Source organism: Rana temporaria, chromosome 2 (genome assembly GCF_905171775.1).
Source record: "Rana temporaria chromosome 2, aRanTem1.1, whole genome shotgun sequence".
NCBI classification, from domain to species: Eukaryota; Metazoa; Chordata; class Amphibia; order Anura; family Ranidae; genus Rana; species Rana temporaria.
Window position 1 is genome coordinate 381,413,608 of NC_053490.1, and position 10,941 is coordinate 381,424,548.

Sequence of the window (10,941 nt, forward strand, 5' to 3'; positions counted from 1 at the left end):
ATTTATTTTGTATACCACGGCATGTCAATACTCAACATTTGATTTCTAGCACTGCACTGTTTTTACTTTATTCATTCACGCAGTTATTCAGTCACATGTCACATTAAAGATTAAAGTTTAGAAACGGGGGGGAGGGGGTTTTCTGCTGTCAGAAAAAATGACATCTTACATTAAAGTGAGAAGCGGGGGGTGCTGACTTCTTACCTCTTCTCCCATGCAGCTAGCAAGTTGAGAAGCGGGGTGAGGGGCTGAAAATGACTTCTCACCAGGCGGGGCCTCTAGCCTCTAGCTGCTCCGCAGCTTTGCGGGGCCCTAAGTGGCTTGCATAGTGAGCCTATAGGGCGGATCGGCCCTGGCTGGCTGCTATTGTTTATTTATGTGTATAGCACAGTATTTTATATTAATTACTTGAACCATATGGACTAAGACTGGGATGCCATTAAAGTTCATGTGTGTGTAAAGGCAGACGGTCCAATACTATTGTACTAATAAATAGTATAAGTGTACTAGTTCCTTCAAGAGTCACCATTACCATGGTCTTTCCTTATTGAATCAATTTACTTGCCCCATTATTCCCTGCACAGCCAATGCTTAACAAAAATGGGATGACTCTTGAATCCCACTCACCTACTGACTGGCGTTAGCAAGTGATGGATGGAGAGAATGGAGCATTGTTCTGATCCAGGGTTAAATCTTCACGTGACTTAATCTGCTTGTCTTTAGTCTCCATAAGTGCACACCATCTTTCCAGGTATGCGTATAAATGCCATAAATCCATTTCTATATTACAGTCTAAACTGTACACGAGTTTGTTAAATTGGCCATTTAAAGATTTTCTTTGAAGCACAGTTTAAATATGAAGCACTTTAAATATACTGTTACTAGTAACAATGGAATCTGGCAGGGCAGGGCAGGGTACGTGAGCATATTTTTTGATGTAAGGATGCAATTTTATAAATGCAGCTGTTCTACAGGGAATTTACACACCTTTTACATTTATTACAGCTTTTACATTTAGTTGCTGTAAGACCCCTTTAACACTGAGGCAGTTTTCAGGTGTTTAGGCGTTTCAAGTGCCTGAAAACTGCCTCTCGTGCTTCCCGAGTGTGAAAGCCCTAGTGCTTTCACACTGGGGGGCGGTGCGCTTGTGGGATATTAGAAAACGTCCTGCAAGCAGCATCTTTGGGACGGTTTGAGAGCGCTGTATACATCGTTCCCTAAATGCCCCTGCCCATTGGAATAAATTGGCATCGCTTCCGAACCACCTGAAAAGCGATTCGGAAGTGCCGCAACACGGGTGATTTTAACCCCTTCTTTGCAGCCCCCCCTGCAGCCCCTCCACAATACTTACCTGAGCATGATCTTGATCCAGCGATGTGCACCAGAGCAGCGGGTCTCTCCCTTCTCATTGGCTGAGACACAGTCTATGGGAGCCATTGGCTCTTACTGCTGTCAATCACAACCAGTGAGGATGGAGCGGGGGGTGGGACTGAGACACAGGCAGTTCAGGAGGGAGCATGCGTAAATGCCCCTAGAGCAAGAGGGAGGGGCAAGAAGCGCTGGCAGGGTACCTGAGATGAGGAGGCTCAGAGCTGCTCTGCACATTGTGGCCTCCTGCTGGTACCATGTGATCGCTGTGACAAGCGATCATATGACAAGTGTGCACAATAGATGGCTTCCATTCATGCCATTTATTGTGTACTACTATGTTGATCTGTGTCATTGGTCACAGTGATCACATGGTACAGACAGTGCCCATCACAGCCCATCTGTACCATGAGCTTAGATGTGGCCAATTACAGCTAATCACAATAGTGAACACTGAATGAATTAATTTCATTTAGTAAAATGGTTGTTTATAACAGGGATCTTCAATGTTATAAGCAATCATAGTGTGCAAAATTAAAATCATAATCATAATCTCCAGAATAGTAGTGTTACTGTGTTGCTCTGGTCACAGTATGCAAACAAATCGTAAAAAAAAAAAGAAATATATAAAAACATTTTTAGAAAACGATTAAAAAACGTCTGTGTTTTTTTTTCTCTATACTGTCACCAGTCAGTGTCCCTGATCACCAAAATAACAGTTATATGATGATGCTGTACTGCACTGGTGGCGTTTGTTAAATAAAAACAGTTGAAAATCTTTTTTATTTAAATTTCTTTGTTTTCAAAAAATTGTGACAAAAAAATACAACTTCAAAAAACTTGCCATGCCTCTTACTAGATACCGTGGCCTGTCTACTTTCCAAAAAGGGGGTATTTGTACTGGGTAGTTAGTGGTCGATAGTCCAAATAAGGATACGGCACCTCATCCCTCTTTGGGGTATTTGTACTGTCCTGGCGCTTTTGGGCCTCAAGAAATTAGGTCAGTATATCAGAATTGATCGATTTTCAGATATATACAGTATATACCATCGTTTGTGGACTTTGTGATTTGAGTTATTTTCACCAAAGAAATGTAGCAGAATACTTTTTTTTCTAAATTCATGAAGAATGGTTATTTATTTGCTAAATTTTATAACAGAAAGAAAGAAAAACACATTTTTTTTCAACATCTTCTGTCTTTTTCGTTTATTTAATTAAAAAAGAAAAAAAACAGAGCGCTGATTAAATACATAGTTATACTGGCCCAGATTCAGTAAGCAATTGCGCCTGCGTAACCATAGTTACGCAGCGCAATTGCTGACTTGCGCCGGCGTAACAAGTTCTCCTGATTCAGAGAACTCGTTACGCCGACTGCAGCCTAAAATCTGCGTGGCATAAGGCTCTTATGCCACGCAGATTTTAGGCTGCATTCTTGCGATGACCTCTAGGGGGCGTTTCCATTGTGGTCAGCGTATAGTATGCAAATTGCATACTTACGCCGATTCACAACGTTGCGCGAGCCCTGCGTACGCAAATTACGTAGTTTGCGTACGTCGGGTTTCACGTAAGGTTTCACATCCTAATAGCAGGCGCAGGCAATGCTATAGGATACCCGTCGTTCCCGCGTCGTGACGTTCGAAATTTTGAAGCAACATTGCGACGTCATTTGCCGCAATGCATGTCGGGAAAGTTTCCCGACGGAGCATGCGCTCTACGCTCGGCGCGGGAGCGCGCCTAATTTAAATGATTCCCGCCCCCTACGGATCATTTACATTAGGCACCCTTACGCAGAGCAATTTTAAAGAGCGCACGCGCAATTTACGGAGCTACTGCTCCGTGAATCGCGCGCAGCACAGATAATTTGCGGGGGCGCAGGGCAAAAACGCTGCCCTGTGCCTCCGTAAAAAAGGGGCAAATTGTACCTGAATCTGGGCCATTGTTTGTCAGGTTGAAAAAAAGACACAAATCCATCTAGTTCAACCAAATACCACCAAAAGAAAGCTCTAAAAAATCATAAACATTTAATTTGGGTAGAGTTCCATGACTGAACAATTGTCATTCAAAGTGACAGCACTGAAAGCTGAAAATTGGCCTTGGCAGGAAGGGGGTAAAGTGCCTGGTATTGAAGTGGTAAAAGAAAAAAAAATCAAACCTTTAGAACCACTTTAATTTCTAACAGTGAATAGGGGTTTTGTTTCGGGGGAGTCCATTCGCTCCAAAATCAAATGTTAATGCTAATGTTTTTAACCTACGTTCGAACAACATTCGTCAAGTGTTCTGAGAATATTTGTATGAACATCTGTTCAAAAATCTTCTGGTGTATGGCCAACTTACCTACCTTTTTTTTTGCATAAACATACATTTTGGATTGCACAGATAATTTCACATTACATTGGAAAATAATGCATTTGGGCGGCAAAAATATGACTGCACTAGGGGGGAACCTCTGGGGGAATCTGGGATGGAAAAGGACCCGGGGTTCCTAGTCGATGATAGGCTCATCAATGGCATGCAAGTTGCTACTAACAAAGCAAACAGAATATTGGCATGCATTAAAAAGGGGATAAAACAATAATTCTCCTGCTCTACAAGACTCTGGTCCGGCCACACCTGGAGTATGCTGTCCAGTTCTGGGCCCCAGTCCTCAGGAAGGATGTACTGGAAATGGAGTGAGTACAGAGAAGGGCAACACAGCTAATAAAGGGTCTGGAGAGTATTAGTTATGAGGAAAGGTTGTGAGTACTGAACTTATTCTCTCTGGAGAAGAGACGATTGAGAGGGGATATGATTTCAATGTACAAATACCGTACTGGTGACCCCACAATAGGGATACAACTTTTTCGTGAAAGGGAGTTTAACAAGACACGCAGCCACTCATTAAAATGAGAAGAAAATAGGTTTAACCTTAAACTGCGTAGAGGGTTCTTTACTGTAAGAGTGGCAAGGATGTGGAATTCCCTTCCACAGGCGGTGGTCTCAGTGGGGAGCATCGATGGTTTAAAAAAACTATTAGATAAGCACCTAAATGACCGCAACATACAGGGATATACAATGTAATTCTGACCTATAATCACACACATAGGGTGGACTTGATGGACTTGTGTCTTTTTTCATACTATGTACAGTAACTATGTGACTTGTGCATAAAAAATATTTAGTAAATGAAGGGAATATTGCATGTGCATGGCCTCACTACTTACAGAGGAATCATATTCTCTGGTTTACACATTAACCACTTAAGGACCGCCTCCTGCAAATATACGTCGGCAGAATGGCACGGCTGGGCACAAGCACGTACATGTACGTCCTCTTTAAATGCCCAGCCGTGGGTCGCGGCGCTTGCCCACGACCCGGTCCGAAGCTCCATGACCGCGGCCGCGGGACCAGCGGACCCGATTGCCGCTGGAGTCCCGCGATCGGTCCCTGAAGAACGGGGAGAGCCGTGTGTAAACACAACTTCCCCGTTCTTCACTGTGGCGCTGACATCGATCGTGTGTTCCCTGTTATAGGGAAACACGGTCAATGATGTCACATGTCCAGCCCCGCCCCCTACAGTTAGGAACACAGATGAGGTCACACTTAACCCCTTCAGCGCCCCCTAGTGGTTAACTCCCAAACTGCAATTGTAATTTTTACAGTAAACAATGCATTTTTAATGCATTTTTTGCTGTGAAAATGACAATGGTCCCAAAAATGTGTCAAAATTGTCCGATGTGTCCACCATAATGTCGCAGTCACGAAAAAAATCGCCGCCATTAGTAGTAAAAAAAATTTTTTTTATAAAAATGCAATAAAACTATCCCCTATTTTGTAATCACTATAAATTTTGCGCAAACCAATCGTTAAACGCTTACTGCGATTTTTTTTTACCAAAAATAGATGGAAGAATACGTATCGGCCTAAACTGAGAAAAAAAAATGTTTTATATATTTTTGGGGGATATTTATTATAGCAAAAAGTCAAAAATATTGAATTTTTTTTCAAAATTGTCGCTCTATTTTTGTTTATAGCACAAAAAATAAAAAACGCAGAGGTGCTCAAATACAACCAAAAGAAAGCTCTATTTGTGGGGAAAAAAGGACGCCAATTTTGTTTGGGAGCCACTTCGCACGACCGCGCAATTGTCAGTTAAAGCGACGCAGTGCCGAATCGCAAAAACTGGCCAAAGGTTCGGGTCTTAAGTGGTTAATTAACTTTCACAGGAGAGAGAGCCGAGATTAATCATGCCGAGACAGAATGGCTGTTAAAGTGGAGTTCCACCCATAAATATAACATTACATCAGTAGTTTTAAAAAAATGTCATTAGTCCTTTCCGAAAAAAAAATTTTTTTTTAGATGCCTTCAAAGTGTTGTTGCTAGGCAGAATAGTTAATCTTCCCACTTCCTGCACCTAGGTGCTTAAGCTTCCTAACCTACACCGCACAGACTCCTGGGAATGTAGTGGGTGTAACTTTCCAGGAGTCTGTGCACTCCCCAGTCTCAAAGAATCATGTGACTTGGACAGCACAGGTGCTGAAACCTGATCTGACACTGCTTGTGCAGCACTGAGCATGTGCGAGATTTGCAAGGCTGAAATCCAGGAAGTCATACAGTCTGGCTTCATGATGCCCACACTTAAGATGGACCCAGTCAATTTCTATTTTATAAAGTGTCTAAATGCTGTAACAACCTAACAAAACGGACCTTAGTTTACAGACTAACTTTACTAGAATACATTAAGCTTGTGTATTACAGGGGTATTTATATTTAAAAAGTGAAATTGTGGCCGGAACTCTGCTTTAAGGTAGGTACTGCCATGGATACATTTTTACTTCTCCAAATTCAATGTGGTATAGAATCATCCAACAACCAGTCCATTTCATTCAAGCTAAGGGTCACGTCACATTAGTGATCCTGTCACTGCTGACAACTCACCTGCGACAGGATTGCCAAGAGAGTGGCAAGAACACTCACTTGTTCCTATTGCTTTGCTCCCTCGCTTTTGTTCTGTTGCCTCTCTCTTGTTGGCAAGTGACATTCTGCAATGTTTCAGCCTGGAAAGGACCAATGCCATGCAGGTAAGTGCTCTATTTATTGATCTCATTACTAGTGATTGTTGCTAGCAACAGCCCTTGTCCTACGTAAGGTCTGATTTTGGCCATGCACACATCAATTAACAAGCAACATGGACCATGTTCCACTATTTATATTGCAAAATAAATGAATATATCTAACCAACTGACCACCAATAGTTTTTTTTTTATCTTTTGAAACTGTGAAAAAATGTAGAAAGTTGTTGCTGGGTTGTCTTTGTCTATTGTTAGGCTTATAATCCTTAGCCTCTTGTGGAAGTTAATGAGCTGAGGCCTGTAAATCACCTAACAGCCTCTCTCTGTAAGTATGGAGGAAGACCTTAATGCTTTCCTAGAGAACCTCTATAATCCGTAAATGTACTGTATTATTATTGTATGCCAATGTTCCTGATTAATAATAATGTAATATTAATCAGGTTAAAGCAGAACTGTAGCAAAAAAAAAAAAATTACAAATTTTATACAGTCGGTCACGAACATTAGGAGTTTGCTTCCACATGCGGCAGCCCTTGCGAAACGTGATCCACAGTGGATAGGGCGCTTGACAAGCGCAGTAGAGGTGATATGTTGCCTTTTTACCACCTGTTTTAACCCTTACAAAAAAGCTTAACCATTGCACCGTAACCAGGGGCATGTCACATTAGTGACCCTGTCACTGCTGGCAACTCATCTATAACAGGTTTTGATGCAGCCATATACATTTAAATGGGTTGCTGTGGTTCCGCGCACTAATAGGTAGATTCAGAAAGAGTTAGGCCGGCTTATCAGTAGATAAGCCGACCTAACTCAGAATCTAAGCCGACCTATGTTTAAGCGTATGCTCAAACAGAGATACGCTTAAACATATCTAAGATACGACGGCTTGCGCCGTCCTATCTTAGATTGCAATATTGTGGATGGCCGCTAGGTGGCGCTTCCATTGCGGTCGGCGTAGAATATGTAAACGAGGGGATATGCCGATTCACGAACGTACGCCAGGCCGACACAGTACTTTTACACCGTTTACGTTAGAGATAGGCCGCGTGAAGTTAGAGCTAGGCCCTAGTGGAATAGTAATGTCAAGTATGGCCGCCGTTCCCGCCGCGAAATTCGAAATTTTTACGTTGTTTGCGTAAGTCGTCCGCCAATCGGGATTTACGTCGTTTACGTCCACGTCGAAATCAATAGGCCCGTACGGCGTACTTAGCCGCAATGCGCACTGGGAAATGTAGGCGCCCGGCGCATGCGTAGTATCCAAAAAACGTCAAAAATGTGAGGTCAAGCCTCATTACCATTAAACACGCCCCCCTCCAACCCATTTCAATTAGGCGCCCTTACGCCCGCAGCGTTTACACTACGCCGCCCTAAGTAAGGAGGCAAGTGCTTTGAGAATCATGTACTTGCCTCTCTTACTTAAGGCGGCATAGTGTAAACACGCTAGGCTACGCCGCCGCAAATATCTGTATATCTGTTAATTTTCCTGTAACATATCACGCTGTCTAGCAAAAGTGTCAATTACAGGGTTGGAACATATTAAACTGGTGGCGTGCTTAAAATGGTCAACTTTTATTTCTATGTCTTAAAGGGATACTAAAGTCTTCTTTTTTTTTTCTTTAAAAATAACAAACATGTTATCAGTACTTACCTAAGCTGTGTAATGGTTTTGCACAAGGCAGCCCAGATCCCCTCCTTCTCGGGTCCCTCTTCTGTGATCCTGGCCCCTCCCTCCTGTCGAGTGCCCCCACAGCAAGCAGTTTTCTATGGGGGCACCCGAGCCAAGTCACAGCTCTGTGTGTCCATTCATTCATACATTTTTGGATGTCATACAGCTTTGGATTTTATCCTTTGTTCATTTTGTTTCAATAAATCACCTATCAGAGTGCTGCAGTCCAGGATCATTTCTTTTTTCCACGGATCAGCGCAGAGTCTGCACCTGTCAGTACTACAGGGCGGGAGCACAGCATAAGTCGCAGGGCTTGGAGCGGTACTCTTTTCCATTGTTTGCCATTTCCTGGACTTTGCCCAGTTTGGTACCTGCTCAGTCCACCACCTTCTCCACCGTCATTCTCCAGTTTTGAGTGCCTTGGCACCATGGATCTCCCTGGGTGCATGGCGTCTATTGCATCCACATCCAACGCAGCCATCTCCAGCTATGACCATGGATGACTATCCATGATGTGAAACATGTTAGCTTTTTTGTCCCCTATGTCCACTTTCTACCATTGATTGCAGTGTTGCATGAATTTTTGGACGTTATACAGCTTTGGATTTTATCCTTTGTTAATTTTGTTTCAATAAATCGCCTATCGGAGTGCGGCAGTCCAGGAACATTTCTTTTTTCCACTGTCCATTCATTCTGACATGGAGTCGCAGTTCGGCACCACCCCCTCTCTCTCCTTATTGGCTAACAGACTTTGATTAACAGCAGAAGGCGCCAACGGTGCCGCTGCTGTGTTTCAGCCAATCGGGAGGGAGAGTCCCGGATGGCCGAGGCACTCGTGCACATTGCTGGATCGAGATGGGGCTCAGATAAGTATTAGGGGGGCTGCTACACAGAAGGTTTTTTATCTTAATGCATAGAATGCATTAAGTTAAAAAATCTTCTGCCGTAAATATGACTTTAGTCCATGGAATACAGAATTTTGTTCCTTGCAGATGCAATTCCCCTTGCTCTATTCTGCTCCCCTGAAAAAAGTCCTTGAATCGTCAGGCATCCCAGAAGGCAGTTTGCGAGAACACACGCATGAGCAGAAATGCCATAGTTCTCTGGCCACTGCATGTCTGCACATGTGCCAGACCCCCCTGCGCATGTGCAGACCACTGTAGTTTTCTACCAGGTTGATCTGTCTTGCAAACTGCCTCCTAATGCCCCGTACACATGATCGGAATTTCCGATTTAAAAAGTCAGACGGACTATTTCCATCGGAAATTCCGACCATGTGTATTCCCCGTCAGAGTAATTCCTTCGGAAATTCCGATGAATTCCATCGAAGTTTACACAGAGAACATGTTCTCTTTTCCTCCGACGGAATTCCGATGTGAATGTGGTCGGACAAAGATCCGATCGTGTGTACGGGGCATTGGATGCCGGTTGTAGACATCCCAGGATGTAGAGGGTGGCTGGATACATAATCTTCACCTAGATGAGATCTTAAAAGTGAATGTGTCAAAAAATTAATTATTTGTTTAACTACATGTTTATCTAAGACCACCTTTCCATAGGGTCGACTCTACTTGCACAATTCCAGCACAGAAAATTGTCACCATGGCAAAGAAATGGAAAAATAATAAATCTACTGGCAGGACCAACAAGGAATTAAACTATGTTGGGGGGGGGGGGGGGGAACAAAAACAAAAACTGGTAAAACAACCCATTCAGTTTTAAAAAAATAAATGAAAGGCAAGACATTTGTGTATAGATATTAAAAAAATATATAAATTCATTTTTCCCCTCTTTTTTTAAAAAATAAGTTAATCGCATACCCTCTGTTTTCAGGTGCATAGAGAGCTCAGAGAGCTGGGGAAGGAGAAACAACAGCACACTGATCTTCCCAGTAATTGGCTGTGGGGGGGGGGATATGCATGTCAGCACAAGTCTGATCATTAGAGGAATGAAGGCTGAGTTCTCAGCACAGCCACAGTGTGCTCTCATGCTAAGTGTGGTCAGTTTTTAATAGCGAAGCAGTGGGATTTCACATAAAGAAAGTAATACAAAGTGAACAGGATACTTTTTCATACAAGTACATAGTACAGCAGGGACATATCACGAATATGAAATGTTGCTGTAACATATTCTTTAACTGCATCATAGATGTCATTTTTAACATAAACAGTACAAATTATGTAAATGACCACATTTCTAATGCCAAAATCACAATTTGTTTGTTTGTTTCGGCTACGCTAAAATCACAGTGTTGCCGACTACAAGCTCCATGCTGTCACATAATATTGGAGTGAATCATTCACTGAAATGATGATAGCTCATGACACACCTCACATTCCTCCTCCGGCGGTAATCCTATGAATGTAACAATGTTAATTACACCTTTAATTGCAACGTATTCAGGACTGCATACCATTCATACATGAAGCATATACAATTGGCAATACAGAAATAAAATATAATTATTTTATTTTATTAAAAGGTAAAAAAAAGACGTACCTGGTATGGCTAAGGTAGATAGAGGCAATGTACTCAGACAGACTGGCAGAGTGCCCATCCAATCTTCATAACTTTTCACTGCCATTATTTACTCCTCTTGTCTTTCAGAAATTTTCAATTCAAGGTCAGTCTATATGTGTTGGTATCCCAGCATCTCTGATTCAGGGGGAGGCTGATCTATACAGTTCAGCTGTCTGATTGTATTTCCTGGAACACTGGGGGAAAGCAGCCTTCCGTATTGTCAGCACCACAGACAGCTCTGAGCATGACTGCACAGCTAAGCGACTTATGTCTGTTTGCTGAGTAAGCTGGGCTGTACCTCTCATCCAGCCTGTCACAAAGATGTGACATCATGAGCCAT

The 10,941-nt window shown here is 42.6% G+C and overlaps 1 protein-coding gene across 1 annotated transcript in view; it reads right to left on the reverse strand.

Annotated features, from left to right (window-relative positions):
• The window catches only part of PLCXD2 (phosphatidylinositol specific phospholipase C X domain containing 2), a 49,827-nt gene extending 38,886 nt beyond the window's left edge, over nt 1–10,941 (reverse strand). The window contains exon 1 of the mRNA XM_040337862.1: nt 10,581–10,941. Within this exon, the coding sequence (XP_040193796.1) occupies nt 10,581–10,665 (85 nt within the window). The 5' untranslated portion in view covers nt 10,666–10,941. The remainder of the gene's footprint in view (nt 1–10,580) is intronic.